General features: G+C 45.7%; 1 protein-coding gene across 1 annotated transcript; it reads left to right on the forward strand.

Moving 5' to 3' along the window:
- Positions 1-785: 785 nt before the first annotated feature.
- LOC121555344 (cofilin-2-like) lies at positions 786-16,632 on the forward strand. Its single transcript, XM_041869180.2, has 5 exons — positions 786-887; positions 13,574-13,726; positions 14,747-14,886; positions 15,044-15,120; positions 15,978-16,632. Exons 1-5 carry the CDS (start codon positions 885-887, stop codon positions 16,091-16,093), a joined length of 489 nt encoding a protein of 162 aa, XP_041725114.1. The 5' UTR covers positions 786-884; the 3' UTR covers positions 16,094-16,632.
- The last annotated feature ends 3,400 nt before the right edge of the window (positions 16,633-20,032 follow it).

A 20,032-nucleotide genomic window follows, 5' to 3' on the forward strand; every position in this document is an offset into this window, starting at 1 on the left:
CTGAGGCCCATTTTTATGCCATTCATCCGCCGCCATCACTTCATGGTTCAGCATGATAATGCACGGCCCCATGTCGCAAGGATCTGTACACAATTCCTGGAAGCTGAAAATGACCCAGTTCTTCCATGGCCTGCATACTCAGACATGTCACCCATTGAGCATGTTTGGGATGCTCTGGATTAACATGTACAACAGCGTGTTCCAGTTCCTGCCAATATCCAGCAACTTCGGACAGCCATTGAAGAGGAGTGGGACAACATTCCACGGGCCACAATCAACAGCCTGATCAACTCTATGGGAAGGAGATGTGTCGCGCTGCATGAGGCAAATGCTGGTCACACCAGATACTGACTGGTTTTCTGATCCACGCCCCTACTTTTTTTTTAAAGGTATCTGTGACCAACAGATGCATATCTGTATTCCCAGTCATGTGAAAGCCATAGATTAGGGCCTTAATTTATTTCAATTGACTGATTTCCTTTTATGAACTGTAACTCAGTAAAATCTTTGAAATTGTTGCATGTTGCGTTTATATTTTTGTTCAGTGTACATAGTAAAGTAACTAAAATGACTTGATTAGCGTTGTGATAAGTTAGTGTTTGTAAGTTGAGTAGCCCATGTTGCCATGAGCAACAACAAAGAGCCTTTAAGTTTTCTTAACATTTAATATACCTGTTTGTACAGCCCCGGAAACCAACCTAGCCGCAGGCTATATTTGCCATCAGAGGAAAACAGTCCTAGCAAGCTGATTGGTGTGTACGACTACAACCCAACATCCCACTTTTTCTACCTGCTTTTCTGTCCCGTCCGTCCGTCCGTCAGCGCAGCTTAACACCTATCCTCCTCCCTCTCCTGTCTACTTTCTTCACACCACAGCAGTGAAAATGGTGAGTACTGGAGGTTTTTTGCGTCAATGGCACTTTCTAAGCAAACAAATTCTCAGTATTGCTATGTATTGTGGGGTTAGCGGTTAGGAAATATGTCTCATGCTATGAAACTGAGAGAACGGCTTTAAAATAACTTATCAAATGGACAGTGTACCTCTCTCTCTCTCCAGTCCAGTATTCACAGATACCAAATGGACAGTGTACCTCTCTCTCTCTCCAGTCCAGTATTCACAGATACCACGCTGATAATTGTCTATCCTGAATCTTTGGCTCTTTTGGCGTTCGCAACGTCCAGAGTCAGATGTCTTATTTTCAGGATCTTCAATGAAGCAAAACGTTTTTGTTGTGTATTATCAAGACTTGCTTACTGCCATTCGGATGAAGCCTTCGTCTTACAATATGTTTGGATTCTTCTGTAAGTAAGGAATGTAAAAGGTTTAGGGTGCATTCGAATTGCCCTATGGGCCCTGATTAAACACAGTGAACTATATATGGAATAGGGTGACATTAGTTACACAACCAGCTCTCTGCTGAGTGTTGTGGCGTCACCAGGGCGGTTCTACTACTAGTGCTGACTTGTTCCTCACGGTCTCCAGGAATGTGGCTGACAGAGGCCTTGTGCAGGAATGCGGCTGACAGAGGCCTAGAACTCACAAGGAAACGATGCTTATTAAGTCACAGTGAAAGATCAGGGCCTGTATTCACAAAGCGAGAGTGCTGATTGATCTAGGGTCAGTTTGGGCTCAGGGCCTGTATTCACAAAGCGAGAGTGCTGATTGATCTAGGGTCAGTTTGGGCTCAGGGCCTGTATTCACAAAGCGAGAGTGCTGATTGATCCAGGGTCAGTTTGGGCTCAGGGCCTGTATTCACAAAGCGAGAGTGCTGATTGATCTAGGGTCAGTTTGGGCTCAGGGCCTGTATTCACAAAGCGAGAGTGCTGATTGATCCAGGGTCAGTTTGGGCTCAGGGCCTGTATTCACAAAGCGAGAGTGCTGATTGATCCAGGGTCAGTTTGGGCTCAGGGCCTGTATTCACAAAGCGAGAGTGCTGATTGATCCAGGGTCAGTTTGGGCTCAGGGCCTGTATTCACAAAGCGAGAGTGCTGATTGATCCAGGGTCAGTTTGGGCTCAGGGCCTGTATTCACAAAGCGAGAGTGCTGATTGATCCAGGGTCAGTTTGGGCTCAGGGCCTGTATTCACAAAGCGAGAGTGCTGATTGATCTAGAGTCAGTTTGGGCTCAGGGCCTGTATTCACAAAGCGAGAGTGCTGATTGATCTAGGGTCAGTTTGGGCTCAGGGCCTGTATTCACAAAGCGAGAGTGCTGATTGATCTAGGGTCAGTTTGGGCTCAGGGCCTGTATTCACAAAGCGAGAGTGCTGATTGATCTAGGGTCAGTTTGGGCTCAGGGCCTGTATTCACAAAGCGATAGTGCTGATTGATCTAGGGTCAGTTTGGGCTCAGGGCCTGTATTCACAAAGCGATAGTGCTGATTGATCTAGGGTCAGTTTGGGCTCAGGGCCTGTATTCACAAAGCGAGAGTGCTGATTGATCCAGGGTCAGTTTGGGCTCAGGGCCTGTATTCACAAAGCGAGAGTGCTGATTGATCCAGGGTCAGTTTGGGCTCAGGGCCTGTATTCACAAAGCGAGAGTGCTGATTGATCCAGGGTCAGTTTGGGCTCAGGGCCTGTATTCACAAAGCGAGAGTGCTGATTGATCTAGGGTCAGTTTGGGCTCAGGGCCTGTATTCACAAAGCGAGAGTGCTGATTGATCCAGGGTCAGTTTGGGCTCAGGGCCTGTATTCACAAAGCGAGAGTGCTGATTGATCTAGGGTCAGTTTGGGCTCAGGGCCTGTATTCACAAAGCGAGAGTGCTGATTGATCTAGGGTCAGTTTGGGCTCAGGGCCTGTATTCACAAAGCGAGAGTGCTGATTGATCTAGGGTCAGTTTGGGCTCAGGGCCTGTATTCACAAAGCGAGAGTGCTGATTGATCTAGGGTCAGTTTGGGCTCAGGGCCTGTATTCACAAAGCGATAGTGCTGATTGATCTAGGGTCAGTTTGGGCTCAGGGCCTGTATTCACAAAGCGATAGTGCTGATTGATCTAGGGTCAGTTTGGGCTCAGGGCCTGTATTCACAAAGCGAGAGTGCTGATTGATCCAGGGTCAGTTTGGGCTCAGGGCCTGTATTCACAAAGCGAGAGTGCTGATTGATCTAGGGTCAGTTTGGGCTCAGGGCCTGTATTCACAAAGCGAGAGTGCTGATTGATCTAGGGTCAGTTTGGGCTCAGGGCCTGTATTCACAAAGCGAGAGTGCTGATTGATCCAGGGTCAGTTTGGGCTCAGGGCCTGTATTCACAAAGCGAGAGTGCTGATTGATCCAGGGTCAGTTTGGGCTCAGGGCCTGTATTCACAAAGCGAGAGTGCTGATTGATCCAGGGTCAGTTTGGGCTCAGGGCCTGTATTCACAAAGCGAGAGTGCTGATTGATCTAGGGTCAGTTTGGGCTCAGGGCCTGTATTCACAAAGCGAGAGTGCTGATTGATCTAGGGTCAGTTTGGGCTCAGGGCCTGTATTCACAAAGCGAGAGTGCTGATTGATCAAGGGTCAGTTTGGGCTCAGGGCCTGTATTCACAAAGCGAGAGTGCTGATTGATCCAGGGTCAGTTTGGGCTCAGGGCCTGTATTCACAAAGCGAGAGTGCTGATTGATCTAGGGTCAGTTTGGGCTCAGGGCCTGTATTCACAAAGCGAGAGTGCTGATTGATCTAGGGTCAGTTTGGGCTCAGGGCCTGTATTCACAAAGCGAGAGTGCTGATTGATCTAGGGTCAGTTTGGGATCAGGGCCTGTATTCACAAAGCGAGAGTGCTGATTGATCTAGGGTCAGTTTGGGCTCAGGGCCTGTATTCACAAAGCGAGAGTGCTGATTGATCCAGGGTCAGTTTGGGCTCAGGGCCTGTATTCACAAAGCGAGAGTGCTGATTGATCTAGGGTCAGTTTGGGCTCAGGGCCTGTATTCACAAAGCGAGAGTGCTGATTGATCCAGGGTCAGTTTGGGCTCAGGGCCTGTATTCACAAAGCGAGAGTGCTGATTGATCCAGGGTCAGTTTGGGCTCAGGGCCTGTATTCACAAAGCGAGAGTGCTGATTGATCTAGGGTCAGTTTGGGCTCAGGGCCTGTATTCACAAAGCGAGAGTGCTGATTGATCTAGGGTCAGTTTGGGCTCAGGGCCTGTATTCACAAAGCGAGAGTGCTGATTGATCTAGGGTCAGTTTGGGCTCAGGGCCTGTATTCACAAAGCGAGAGTGCTGATTGATCTAGGGTCAGTTTGGGCTCAGGGCCTGTATTCACAAAGCGAGAGTGCTGATTGATCTAGGGTCAGTTTGGGCTCAGGGCCTGTATTCACAAAGCGAGAGTGCTGATTGATCTAGGGTCAGTTTGGGCTCAGGGCCTGTATTCACAAAGCGAGAGTGCTGACTGATCTAGGGTCAGTTTGGGCTCAGGGCCTGTATTCACAAAGCGAGAGTGCTGATTGATCTAGGGTCAGTTTGGGCTCAGGGCCTGTATTCACAAAGCGAGAGTGCTGATTGATCTAGGGTCAGTTTGGGCTCAGGGCCTGTATTCACAAAGCGATAGTGCTGATTGATCCAGGGTCAGTTTGGGCTTTTAGTTCATAATTATATTGACCAGGGGAACTGATCCTGGATCAGCACATCTACTCTGAGACTCTTTGTTAACATGGGCCCAATAATAGTGTATTTCTCTCTCTATACCCCATGTATTTCTCTCTCTATACCCCATGTATTTCTCTCTATACCCCATGTATTTCTCTCTATACCCCATGTATTTCTCTCTCTATACCCCATGTATTTCTCTCTATACCCCATGTATTTCTCTCTATACCCCATGTATTTCTCTCTATACCCCATGTATTTCTCTCTCTATACCCCATGTATTTCTCTCTATACCCCATGTATTTCTCTCTATACCCCATGTATTTCTCTCTATACCCCATGTATTTCTCTCTCTATACCCCATGTATTTCTCTCTATACCCCATGTATTTCTCTCTATACCCCATGTATTTCTCTCTCTATACCCCATGTATTTCTCTCTATACCCCATGTATTTCTCTCTATACCCCATGTATCTCTCTCTATACCCCATGTATTTCTCTCTATACCCCATGTATTTCTCTCTATACCCCATGTATTTCTCTCTATACCCCATGTATTTCTCTCTATACCCCATGTATTTCTCTCTATACCCCATGTATTTCTCTCTATACCCCATGTATTTCTCTCTATACCCCATGTATTTCTCTCTATACCCCATGTATTTCTCTCTATACCCCATGTATTTCTCTCTATACCCCATGTATTTCTCTCTATACCCCATGTATTTTTCTCTATACCCCATGTATTTCTCTCTATACCCCATGTATTTCTCTCTATACCCCATGTATTTCTCTCTATACCCCATGTATCTCTCTCTATACCCCATGTATCTCTCTCTATACCCCATGTATCTCTCTCTATACCCCATGTATTTCTCTCTATACCCCATGTATTTCTCTCTCTATACCCCATGTATTTCTCTCTATACCCCATGTATTTCTCTCTATACCCCATGTATCTCTCTCTATACCCCATGTATTTCTCTCTATACCCCATGTATTTCTCTCTATACCCCATGTATTTCTCTCTATACCCCATGTATTTCTCTCTTTACCCCATGTATTTCTCTCTATACCCCATGTATCTCTCTCTATACCCCATGTATCTCTCTCTATACCCCATGTATTTCTCTCTATACCCCATGTATTTCTCTCTCTATACCCCATGTATTTCTCTCTATACCCCATGTATTTCTCTCTATACCCCATGTATTTGTCACGAACGTCTTCCAAATGAGTAGACCAAAGCGCAGCGCGTTGAGCGAACATGACTTTATTAATTCAAAGTCTGGAACAAAACAATAAAACAAGAACGATTCGTGAAGTCCTCTGCTATACTGACAGAACATGGAACAAAAACCCACAACCACAAGGTGAAAACACACAGTATAAATATGGCTCCCAATCAGAGATAACGAGCCGACAGCTGACACTCGTTACCTCCGATTGGGAGTCACTGACCAAACACGGAAACAAAACCAAAACCAAACACAACAAATGAACACACCCTATACACAACACACCCAAATGAATACACCCTGGCTCAAACAACACAGTCCCGGAGCCAGAGCGTGACAGTACCCCCCCCTAAAGGCGCGGACTGCGACCGCGCCTCAATACGGGCTAAACAAGGGAGGGCTGGGCGGGCATACCTCCTCGGCGGTGGTTCTGGCTCCGGTCGTGGTCCCCACCCCACCATAGTCACTACCCGCTTTCGTAGCCTCCTCCAACTGACCCCCACCGGATTAAGGGGCAGCACCGGACTAAGAGGCAGCACCGGACTAAGGGGCAGCACCGGACTAAGAGGCAGCACCGGACTAAGGGGCAGCACCGGACTAAGGGGCAGCACCAGGATAAGGGGCAGCACCAGACTAAGGGGCAGCACCGGACTAAGGGGCAGCACCGGACTGAATGGCGGATCCTGGCTGGCTGGCTCATGGCTGGCTGACGGATCTGGCTGCTCATGGCTGGCTGACGGATCTGGCTGCTCATGGCTGGCTGACGGATCTGGCTGCTCATGGCTGGCTGACGGATCTGGCTGCTCATGGCAGGCTGACGGATCTGGCTGCTCATGGCTGGCTGACGGATCTGGCTGCTCATGGCAGGCTGACGGATCTGGCTGCTCATGGCTGGCGGAAGGCTCTGGCTGATCCTGTCTGGCGGAAGGCTCTGGCTGATCCTGTCTGGCGGAAGGCTCTGGCTGATCCTGTCTGGCGGAAGGCTCTGGCTGATCCTGTCTGGCGGAAGGCTCTGGCTGATCCTGTCTGGCGGAAGGCTCTGGCTGATCCTGTCTGGCGGAAGGCTTTAGCGGCTCCGGTCTGGCGGACGGCTCTGAAGGCTCCTGGCAGACGGGCGGCTTATGCAGCGCTTGGCAGACGGACAGTTCAGACGGCGTTGGGCAGACAGGCAGTTCAGGCGCCTTTGGGCAGACGGGCAGTTCAAGCGCCGTTGGGCAGACGGGCAGTTCAGGCGCCGTTGGGCAGACGGGCAGTTCAGGCGCCGTTGGGCAGACGGTCAGTTCAGGCGCCGTTGGGCAGACGGCAGACTCTGGCCGGCCGAGACGCACTATAGGCCTGGTGCGTGGTGCCGGAACTGGTGGTCCCGGGCTGAGGACACGCATCTCAGGGCTAGTGCGGGGAGAAGGAACAGGGCATGCTGGACCCTGGGGACGCACATAAGGCCTAGTGCGTGGTGCCGGAACTGGTGGTCCCGGGCTGAGGACACGCATCTCAGGGCTAGTGCGGGGAGCAGGAACAGGCCGGGCTGGGCTGGCGACGCACACCGTAGACTTGGTGCGGGTGGCAGGAACAGGCCGGACCGGGCTGGCGACGCGCACCGTAGGTTTGGTGCGAGTGGCAGGAACAGGCCGGGTCGGGCTGGCGACGCACACCGTAGGCTTGGTGCGGGTGGCAGGAACAGGCCGGGCTGGGCTGGCGACGCACACCGTAGACTTGGTGCGGGTGGCAGGAACAGGCCGGACCGGGCTGGCGACGCACACCGTAGACTTGGTGCGGGTGGCAGGAACAGGCCGGACCGGGCTGTGGAGACGGATAGGAGGCCTGGAGTGAACAGCGGCCACCACCCGTCCTGGCTGAATGCCTACCCTCACACACTCTGTGTGAGGCATCCGCACAGGACGTACAGGGCGGTGTACCCCTGGCCTGGTGGCCTCCTGGATACTCCCCCTTTTCTCCTCCGTCAGCCCCGTCGTCCATGCCGTGTGCCCCCCCCTAAAAATTTTCTGGGGTTGACTCACGACCCTCCGACGACGACCCTGATCACGCCGTAGCTCCTCTCTACGGCGCGCCTCCACCGTCTCACTCCATGGCCGGCGATCCATCCCGGCCAGGATTTCCTTCCAGGTCCAGGACCCCTGCCCGTCCAAGATCTGCTCCCACGTCCAGGCTGCCTGCTCCTGGACACGCTGCTTGGTCCTTTGATGGTGGGTTTTTCTGTCACGAACGTCTTCCAAATGAGTAGACCAAAGCGCAGCGCGTTGAGCGAACATGACTTTATTAATTCAAAGTCTGGAACAAAACAATAAAACAAGAACGATTCGTGAAGTCCTCTGCTATACTGACAGAACATGGAACAAAAACCCACAACCACAAGGTGAAAACACACAGTATAAATATGGCTCCCAATCAGAGATAACGAGCCGACAGCTGACACTCGTTACCTCCGATTGGGAGTCACTGACCAAACACGGAAACAAAACCAAAACCAAACACAACAAATGAACACACCCTATACCCAACACACCCAAATGAATACACTCTGGCTCAAACAACACAGTCCCGGAGCCAGAGCGTGACAGTATTTCTCTCTATACCCCATGTATTTCTCTCTATACCCCATGTATTTCTCTCTATACCCCATGTATTTCTCTCTATACCCCATGTATTTCTCTCTATACCCCATGTATTTCTCTCTATACCCCATGTATTTCTCTCTATACCCCATGTATTTCTCTCTATACCCCATGTATTTCTCTCTATACCCCATGTATTTCTCTCTCTCTACCCCATGTATTTCTCTCTCTATACCCCATGTATTTCTCTCTATACCCCATGTATTTCTCTCTATACCCCATATATTTCTCTCTCTATACCCCATGTATTTCTCTCTATACCCCATGTATTTCTCTCTATACCCCATGTATTTCTCTCTATACCCCATGTATTTCTCTCTATACCCCATGTATTTCTCTCTCTCTACCCCATGTATTTCTCTCTCTATACCCCATGTATTTCTCTCTATACCCCATGTATTTCTCTCTATACCCCATGTATTTCTCTCTCTATACCCCATGTATTTCTCTCTATACCCCATGTATTTCTCTCTATACCCCATGTATTTCTCTCTATACCCCATGTATTTCTCTCTATACCCCATGTATTTCTCTCTATACCCCATGTATTTCTCTCTATACCCCATGTATTTCTCTCTATACCCCATGTACCGTCTCCCTTTAGTTTTCACTCTGGAACTAAACTAAACTAGGCCTAAACATATCAGAGCCTGTTACAATTACAGCAAATATCATCTGGTCAATAATCCCGTCAAAACACCATTACTGATTTGACATAACTATTGAACATTATATTAAAATAAAAAGCGTGAGCCTGTGTATGGAAGACTTATTTGTTTCATAGGCAGTTGGATATTGCAGGCAATTATGGCCATTGTGTAACAGGAGGAAAATCTTTGCGTTACTTCAATGCTCACATGAAAATCTTCCCGCCAACCCAGTTAGCAATGAGCCATCTGGAGGCCGGCGTCCCTCCAGAGTGCGACAGCGTTCACGGGGGGCGCCCGCGATAGGCCGCTTTATCAAGCCACACCTCCTCCTCCAGACCAGCGACACTAGTCAGGTGTCAGTTGGAGGCAAGACGCTTTTTTCAGCATCAAGCCAGCGCATGCCTGCTCCATGTCGGCACTTATTTTCATATACAGTACCAGTCCAAAAATTTGGACACACCTACTCATTCAAGGGTTTTTCTTTATTTTTTACTATTTTCTACATTGTAGAATAATAGTGAAGACATCAAAACTATGAAATAACACATATGTAATCATGTAGTAACCAAAAAAGTGTTAAACAAATCAAAATATATTTTATATTTGAGATTCTTTGAAGTAGCCACCCTTTGCCTTGATGACAGCTTTGCACACTCTTGGCATTCTCTCAACCAGCTTCATGAGGTAGTCACCTGGAATGCATTTCAATTAACAGGTGTGCCTTTTTAAAAGTTAATTTGTGGAATTTCTTTCCTTCTTAATGCGTTTGAGCCAATCAGCTGTGTTGTGACAAGGTAGGGGTGGTATACAGAAGATAGCCCTATTTGGTAAACAACCAAGTCCATATTATGGCAAGAACAGCTCAAATAAGCAAAGAGAAACGACAGACCATCATTACTTTAAGACATGAAGATCAGTCAATACGGAAAAATGCAAGAACTTTGAAAGTTTCTTCACGTGCAGTCGCAAAATCCATCAAGCGCTATGATGAAACTGGCTCTCATGAGGACCGCCACAGGAATGGAAGACCCAGAGTTACCTCTGCTGCAGAGGATAAGTTCATTAGAGTTACCAGCCTCAGAAATTGCAGCCCAAAGTAACAGACACAGCTCAACATCAACTGTTCAGAGGAGACTGTGTGAATCAGGCCTTCATGGTCGAATTGCTGCAAAGAAACCACTACTAAAGGACACCAATAAGAAGAAGAGACTTGCTTGGGCCAAGACACACGAGCAATGGAAACACAAGCAACTCAACTCAGACATAGCAATAGGGACTCGTGACTCGACTCGGACTCGATCACAGGAGACTAGGGACTCGACTCAGACTCGAGGTTTAGTGACTCGACTACAACACCGGTTCTGATGCTATGTACATGTGTTCCCGTAGAAAGCACACACGTACATGCACACACATAACATCGTATCACTCGTCGGATGTGGCAGGGCTTGCAAACTATTACAGACTACAAAGGGAAGCACAGCCGCGAGCTTCCCAGTGACATGAGCCTACCAGACTAGCTAAATTACTTCTATGCTCGCTTCGAGGCAAGTAACACTGAAACATGCATGAGAGCATCAGCTGTTCCGGACGACTGTGTGATCACGCTCTCTGTAGCCGATGTCAAGTGCTTTGAAAGGCTGCTCATGGCTCACATCAACACCATTATCCCAGAAACCCTAGACCCACTCCAATTTGCATACCGCCCCAACAGATCCACAGATGATGCAATCTCTATTGCGCTCCACACTGCCCTTTCACACCTGGACAAAAGGAACACCTCAGCGTTCAACACCGTAGTGCCCTCAAAGCTCATCACTAAACTAAGGACCCTGGGACTAAACACCTCCCTCTGCAATTGGATCCTGGACTTCCTGACGGGCCGCCCCCAGGTGGTAAGGGTAGGTAACAACACATCCGCCACGCTGATCCTCAACACGGGGGCCCCTCAGGGGTACGTGCTCAGTACCCTCCTGTACTCCCTGTTCACCCATGACTGCATGGCCAGGCACGACTCCAACACCATCATTAAGATTGCCGATGACAGTGGTAGACCTGATCACCGACAACGACGAGACAGCCTATAGGGAGGAGGTCAGAGACCTGGCTGTGAGGTGCCAGGACAACAACCTCTCCCTCAACGGGATCAAGACAAATGAGATGATTGTGGACAACAGGAAAAAGAAGAGGACCGAGCACGCCCCCATTCTCATCAACGGGGCTGTAGTGGAACAGGTTGAGCGCTTCAAGTTCCTTGGTGTCCACATCACCAACAAACTAACATGGTCCAAGCACACCAAGACAGTTGTGAAGAGGGCACAACAAAACCTATTCCCCCTAAGGAGACTAAAAAGATTTGGCATTGGTCCTCAGATCCTCAAAAAGTTCTACAGCTGCACCATCGAGAGCATCCTGACTGGTTGCATCACTGCTTCGTATTGCAACTGCTTGGCCTCCGACCGCACGGCACTACAGAGGGTAGTGCGTACGGCCCAGTACATCACTGGGGCCAAGCTTCCAGCCATCCAGGACCTCTCTACCAGGCGGTGTCAGAGGAAGGCCCTAAAAATGGTCAAAGACTCCAGCCACCCTAGTCATAGACTGTTCTCTCTGCTACCGCACGACAAGCGGTACCAGAGCGCCAAGTCTAGGTCCAAGAGGCTTCTAAACAGCTTCTACCCCCAAGCCATAAGACCCCTGAACATCTAATCAAATGGCTACCCTGACTATTTGCATTGCCCCCCCCTTTACACTGCTGCTACTCTCTGTTTATTGTCTATGCATAGTCACTTTAATAACTCTACCTACATGTACATATTACCCCAATTACCTCGACTAACCGGTGCCCCCGTACATTGACTCGGTACCGGTACCCCCCTGTATATAGCCTCGCTATTTTTATTTTTACTGCTGCTCTTTAATTATTTGCTACTTTTATTTAGTATTATTTAATATTGTATTTTTTGTGTGATTTTTTTTTGTGTATTCTTTCTTAAAACTGCATTGTTGGTTACGGGCTTGTAAGTAAGCATTTCACTGTAAGGTCTACACCTCTTGTATTTGGCGCATGTGACAAATAACATTTTATTTTATTTTATTTGAATCGGGGCTACTTTCACCGGTCAAACTCTTGTTCTTATGCCAATTTTAGCTTCTGACACTAAAGCATCAATCTACATATCAGGGATAGGCATTTATGCCTGAATGGCACTTGGATAAGTCAGGAGTAGTGATGTGCAGTTTGCGAACGATTCATTCTTTTTGAACGACTCTTTTTACTGACAGTTTGACCTGCTAGTGCTGGCCGCAATGAGTCCTCCAGCAGGATGAATACATGCTCCTCCAGCTCAGCGGCTCCAGAGACGTGCTCCTCCAGCTCAGCGGCTCCAGAGACGTGCTCCTCCAGCTCAGCGGCTCCAGAGACGTGCTCCGACCACCAACTGTCTGTCATCTGCGCGCAGGGAAATAGATCATGAGCATAGAGACGAAAAATACATGTTTAGAACTGATAATTGATCGCATGGTCCAAGAATGATGGCAATTAGTTGATAATTTAATGTAGTGATGGACACAGCTTTGTAGAACCAAAACATACACAGCCTCTGCACAACAAACTCGAACCCGAGAACGAATCGTTTGGGATGCTGCAGTTCGCGAACGACTGTACTTACCACCCTCACGGCAGTCAAGCAATGCATTCTGCCAAGAGTCTTTCACAATCTAGTCCGGTTGCGGCCACAACTAGACCTCGTTTCAAATGTATTAAGAAATAATCTTATTTTTTCCATACAATCAACACATGTACATTGTTTAAAGCACATTTTTACAAGTCTCAGTCACAAATGGCGGCTCCAATAAGCCCCCTTTGGTGAACGACATGTGACTGAGAGGCTTGTAGAATCATGACTCTGGAGTTTTCAGTTCATCTTTCGCCGGTAGGGGGTCCTGCATGGTCTGGGCATTACTGACTCAAATGAACGAAATGAGTCAAAGATCAGAGTCAGTAAAAAGAGCCAAACTTCCCATCACTAGTCAGGATAATGTATTGGTATTCCAAAGATTATGGTCACTTGCCCGAAATTGTGAAAATAGCTAATTACACACAGCAATTCCAAAACTTGTCAGTCTTTCACTTACTGTAAATGGTAAGAAACAACAAAGATACATTTAGGCTGATGGAATTCTTTGCAGTTTGGTTGTTTTCAGGAATACATTTCACCCGCCCAATTGGGCAACCACAGAGCAGGTTCACTTGCCCCGACTGCTCAGTTCAGTTGCCCAAGGTCAACCCTTAATGTCAATCCCTGCATATAAATAAATCTGTAAGGTTACAAGGTCCTAATGTGGTCATAAGATTTCCTGCTGTTCAAGCAATGGTAATTTCAATTACTTTTTATATTCAAATTGATTCTTCAAGACGATACATTTCTTAGGAGCTTGGGTACAACTGTCTCAGGTTGTATTCTGCTTCCTGTTATTTTCTCCTTTGTGACCAGGCCTCTGGAATAGCAGTCCATGACGACGTCGTGCTCACGTTTGACAAGATCAGAGTTGGCCTCCAGGGCAAGCAGGAGCAGCTGAAGCTGGTGCTCTTCAAGATCAGCCACGACGGGAAATGTATCGTCGTGGACGAGGACAACTGCCTGAAGGTCAGTGGTAGCATACATAACAGTATATCATTATAAATGTCATAATATATGACATTTAGCAGACACTTTTATCCAAAGCGACGTAGTCATGCGCACATCATTTTTTTTAAACGTATGGATGTTTCCCGGGAATCGAGCACTTTGCAAGCGCCATGCTCTACCAACTGAGATCCAGAGGACCATATATTTAGGCATTTTAAGCCCTTTCTCGATGTCTATTTCCTCGATTCCTTGCATCCTCTCTCCTCGCTTCGTTCTCAAAATGCATTGGAGAAGAAGGTCCAAGGGGAGGGACCTTCTCCCCCCATACTATTGAGATGGAGTCAAGGAGATAGGATGCTAGGAATCACAGAAAAAAATCAGGGACTGCATCCTAAATCTCATAAAAAAAATCTCCTAAAGCAGTGCACTATATAGGAAATGGGGATACCTGGTCAGTTGTACAACTGAATGCATTTAACTGAAATGTGTCTTCAGCATTTAACCCAACCCCTCTGAATCAGAGCGGTGCGAGGGCTGCCTTAATCGACATCCACGTCATCGGCGCCCGGGGAACAGCCTTGCTCAGGGGCAGAACTACAGATTCTTACCTTGTCAGCTCCGGGATTCGATCCAGCAACCTTTCGGTTACTGGCCCAAAGCTCCTACCTGCCAGGCTACCTGCAGCCCCCCATAGGAAATAGGGTGCCATTTTGTACGCAATCGGAGAGTTCGGGCAACTAACCATGTTAGTGCCTTAAAGCATTCCTTTTATCCAGTCATGACGAGTATTTGCTACTTTGTTCTAATTCAGTGACACATAGCATTGTTTAAAATTCATACAATTCTGTATAATGTAATTGGGAGGTAACGTGGTTGCCATAGAATTGTGTAGTGTCATGTTAATGCATCAAAATGCAGAAACCGCAATGTCCAACATTTTTTACTATTATATAATTGGGGTTAGGGTTAGTAACGTGAACATCTGGAAAAGCACTATATAATTTGTTATCAATTAATAAAAATTACCAATCAATTAAGGTGAAGGACCTGAACGGGGAGGAGGACGTATTCAGGAAGATCGTCAACATGATGCCCACGGAGGACTGCCGCTATGCCCTGTACGACTGTTCCTGGGAGAGCAAGGACAGCCCCAAGGAGGACCTGGTCTTCATCATGTGGTAGGTTGAACCATGGAGTACCGTACCACCATGAATAACACTACCATGTCAGCCGTGTTGAGTGGAGGGAGTGAGAGAGAGAGGATTTGGAAATTGACTCAAGGCAGAACGTTTGGAGCGCTTTCTAAACGTAGTATTTTTCTGTTTGAAAATGCAGGGCTCCAGAACACTCAACTATCAAAAAGAAAATGAAATACGCCAGCTCAAAGCAATACATTAAAGCAAAGTTCCAAGGTAAGAGGTTGGGTATTCTCAGGTATCTTTCAAGACTTTCAGCCTATCCCCTTTCCAGCATCAGGGGGATATGTTCATTAGCCACCAAACTGAAGAAAATTGACTGAAACAGGGAGACTGCCTGGACTTGTCCAATAAGATGCTCTCATTTTCAAAATCCTTCTACAACACCATCAGTGGAATGACATCAACTACAACACCATCGGTGGAATGACAATCAACTACAACACCATCAGTGGAATGACAATCAGCCTACAAAGTATCTTGGTCAAAATTATCAATATATTCAGAGACGACCTATCAGATCTCAGAATTGCACAATCAGTTTTCAGGGGGACCCTGGTCACCCTGGACCACACCCTGGACACGCCACCGATCGTACCTCATCAGAACCCAAAATATACGGTTGTTTTACTCCAATGTTTGTAAACAACATAAATTTAAACAAACACTGTATCGCCTCAAAATATGGATAAAACTATCATTTCTATACCATGGATGGTCAGTCCTTGCATCCATATCTCTGTCTATGAATTTGAGTCGTTACATTTCTCCGGGCCCATCCATCAGCTTTTTACCAAAACCATTTTGTTATTGTTTCAACTGCGGATTCTAGCGTTCATGAGCCTGATGAATGACACAGAAATTCTAGACTAGTGACCTAAGGCGGTCTAAGCCAGGTCCTCCAGAACACATACACCTCTGCAGCATGGGTTTGAAACCGGCCTATTTCAGCACACTGTCCTCTTTTTTTAAATCTCCAATAAACAAACAAAAATATGTGAGGAGTGAGATTGCCCCAACTCCTTAAAAAAAGGAGAAATGACTGACTGGCTGTGTTCTCGTGTGTTTCACAGGTCTGAAGTTTGAGTGGCAGGTGAACGACATGTCAGACGCCAAAGACAGCTCTGCCTTCATTGATAAACTGGGAGGGAGAGGAGTTGTTAAAAAACTGGAGGGGAAAGAGGTCTAAGGTCCTGACTCCTGACGCCACCATACAACATGGAATCAAAACCAGACCTGGGTTCAAATACAATTTGAAATCCTTCAGATACTTTCAGCGTTTGCTTAAGCCTGCTTAAAAGTGCCAGGTAGGCAGGTTTTTTTTTTTTTTTTTTTACGTTTAGGGCTTTTCTATTGGTTGCAACAGGCAAGCTCAATCAAACACAGCTAAAGTATTTAAAATGATTTCGAATAGTTATTGAACCCAGGTCTGTTCAAAACACCGACTCAAAAGCAGCCCGATGCCGGTGTCTCCAACTGAACTGTCCAACAACAGAGTGTGGTAGTTGATTAGGTCTTTATAGAAACATCCCTTGGTCAATGGCAGATTGGTAATGAAATAGGTTGATACCTTTAGTACTTTTTCCAGACATAACTCCTCCACGATTTATACAAATTCACATGTATTTTCCTGTAGCTTGGGATCCTAGTTTCATCCTTGAACGTGCTTTTATTTTTGGTATCCTGTGTCTATTGACTCTGTTCCAGACTAAAATACCATTGATATCACTCCTTCCATGTTTGCTGATGTTTTGTTGAAATTGGAAAAATGTCACATAATATATTGTTAAAAAAGGAAGATACCTCCACAGAATGTTGATGGCAGAAGGTCCGCCCCTTTTATAATAAAGAGAAACTGCATTTCCTGTATACTCCCCTGGATTTACAGAAAAAACTAAAATATATCCTGCTCCCCCTATGTTTAAGTGAAAGATTAACAATGTATGGCATTTCTGTGTGTAAACAGCTAATTTAAACCAGAAAATATAAATGACAGCTATTGTAAGTATGACACCGGAACTCATCTTGTTGACATGGCATGGGGTCGTCACCTGGTGACGAAAAACTTTTGATTTCACCTAATTTTAACATTCTGTCATCAAGAGCTCATGTTGAACTTAATCAAAAACACGTTTTCCAATCAATTTAAAATATATAAATAATAAAGACTATTTTAAGTGCCAAATAAAGTAACAGGGTTGACGATTTCATCTTAAATCAGCCATAAATCCTTGAGACAGGGGAAATGGAAGCTTGGTGTGTGCAACAGGGAAGGGGCAATTGGATGCAAGCTTCACACAAAAAAAAACATTTCTAGCCTGTCTATCTATGGTTAACAGGGTTGACATGTTGTGCTTGACCCACTCAGTTTTCCACCACAAAACACCAGAAAATGACCAAATAGAGTTCAACCAGCTTTTACACTATGATTTGATTATTAGATGTTCAATGTTTCTTTTGAAAAACATATTTTAAAAGGAATAGTTTCTCGATATTTAAAGAGTTCAGTTCACGTAACAGGGTTGACTTTAAAATGAGGGATTTTTTATTTTTTTTACCTTAAAATGAATCACTAATCACATTAAATACAGAATGATCTTCAGAAATGACTTTGTCAAAGCAACAACAATAACTAGGGCTTTACAACGATGGTGACAACTTGGAGAAATGTTGGGGTTAAGTGGGTTCAAATCTTCCTGGAAGTCAAAGAGGGTGCACAGAGGGACATGTCAAAATGCTGAATTTTGGCACTTTAGCAAGTCTTTATGTGGTCTATATTAAAGGCACTTAATTGAAAATAACTGGCTTTTAAAATTCAATATTAGCGCACAATTTCTATATAAAATATCAAAGGGATGCAAAAGGCACTAATTTCGCGGAACTACCCGCGTGTCCTTGATGCGAAAATTAACCCTTTGAAATTGTTGTCTAGCATACAGTATATGAAGCTCACATAAGTACATTACTTTAAGCCACACATGGAGTCATACTAAAAGTATTATTAAAAATGTCACTTTCCTCAAGAAGCTCATGCTAGTTTTAACAAGGGGGACTCTATGTGTTAGGGATGTTAATGTTTGAAATTAAATGTTGAGAAAAAACACTTAAGTTATGAATGTTAGGATTCTAGTATCCAATAACTCTTTGCGCCACCATTCAACAAGTCCCCAACTTCTGCATTCGGAATGACTGGGAGTGAATGGTAGCAGCACAGAAAGTTTGCCATCAAAGTGAAAAACTAACTTAATCGTAGTGACTTTCAGCGAACTACTCAGCGAACACATAACATAACTACTTTACTGTCATTCTATTCCTTTAGACATTTTTTAAATAATCTACATCCACTTTCTTACTGGATTTCCTGACCGCTGGTCACGTTTTCAATGCTAATCCTGTAGAACCCAACAACGGCGCTGGTCCCATGAATTTGTTTATTTTTCGAAAGCTTCCGCATGGAATTATTGCGTTGTCCTAACCTTCCCATCTTCAACCTAGACCCATGCCAGGAAGTAAAACCAGGAAGTGTACCCTTCAAGCTGTGCTGTGATTTGTTGAGTCAACTCAACTGACATTACAAAAAAATACATTCCATTGCATGAGCCACATCAGTTAGCATCATTTGAACGAACATTCTACATTACCATGGTAATCCAGCATAGTCCCAGTCGGTATTAGATAGAACGTTAAGGCCCCGCCCGCCTATGGGGAAAACAACCTGTGGTTACATAAGTTACCCCAATGGCTCACAGCAAAAACTTTTTCAAATGCAATTTTCTTGTTGTCTGCTTGTTTCAGTCAATTACAAAACAACATTTAAGAAAAGTACAACATGTTTAAAGGTTACTTTTCAACATTGCCTTCACCCGAGCATTCTCACTACTTAGAAAAACGTAATATTGTAGGGCTTTCCTCATGCCCCTTTTCATGAAAGTATAATTCATTTCTTCCCGGTACGGGACCTCCTATATGTGCACGCGCTTGCGTGTGCACCAAAAAAATGTATGGGCCTAATCACAGAATTACAAATAGAATCCCTATTAATTCAATAGTATCTCTGTGGACCTAGTAGTAAAAATTTGTCATTTAACTTAAAAAATGTATGACCTTTTATTGTGGCATAAACACAACCAGTCATGATATTTTCATCTGATTGTCAAACAATCACTTCAAAGGTCTCCTTTACTAGGCTATCTGCGCATGTTCATCCACTCATATTTCCAGCCTCCAAACCGTGTTGAATGGAAAGAGATACAGTATCTGTTACACAAAACACCAAAGAGTGTAATGACATTTGGCAATTGTCATTAGGCCAGCATTTACAGTGCCTTTGGAAAGTATTCAGACCCCTTGACTTTTTCCACATTTTGATACGTTATAGCCTTATTCTAAAATGGATTAAATAAAACAATTTCCTCAGCAATCTACACACAACACCCCATGATGACAAAGCAAAAACAGGTTTATAGAATTTTTTGCAAATTTAAAAACAAAACAAAAACAAAAATACCTTATTTACATAAGTATTCAGAACCTTTGCTATGAGACTCGAAATTGAGCTCAGGTGCATCCTGTTTCCATTGATCATCCTTGAGATGTTTCTACAACTTGATTGGAGTCCACCTGTGGTAAATTCAATTGATTGGACATGATTTGGAAAGGCACACACCTGTCTATATATATGGTCCCACATTTGACAGTGCAAGTCAGAGCAAAAACCAAGCCATAAGGTCGAAGGAATTCTCCGTAGAGCTCCGAAACAGGATTGTGTCGAGGCACAAATCTGGGGAAGGGTACCAAAACATTTCTGCAGCATTGAAGGTCCCCAAAAACACAGTGGCCTCCATCATTCTTAAATGGAAGATGTTTGGAACCACCAAGACTCTTCCTAGAGCTGGCTGCCCGGCCAAACTGAGCAATCGGGGGAGAAGGGCCTTGGTCAGGGAGGTGACCAAGAACCCGATGGTTACTCTGACAGAGCTCCAGAGTTCCTCTGTGGAGATGGAAGAACCTTCCAGAAGGACAACCATCTCTGCAGCACTACACCAATCAGGCCTTTATGGTAGTGTGGCCAGACGGAAGCCACTCCTCAGTAAAAGGCACACGACAGCCCGCTTGGAGTTTGCTAAGA

Source organism: Coregonus clupeaformis, unplaced genomic scaffold, assembly GCF_020615455.1.
Source record: "Coregonus clupeaformis isolate EN_2021a unplaced genomic scaffold, ASM2061545v1 scaf0586, whole genome shotgun sequence".
Classification (NCBI taxonomy): Eukaryota; Metazoa; Chordata; class Actinopteri; order Salmoniformes; family Salmonidae; genus Coregonus; species Coregonus clupeaformis.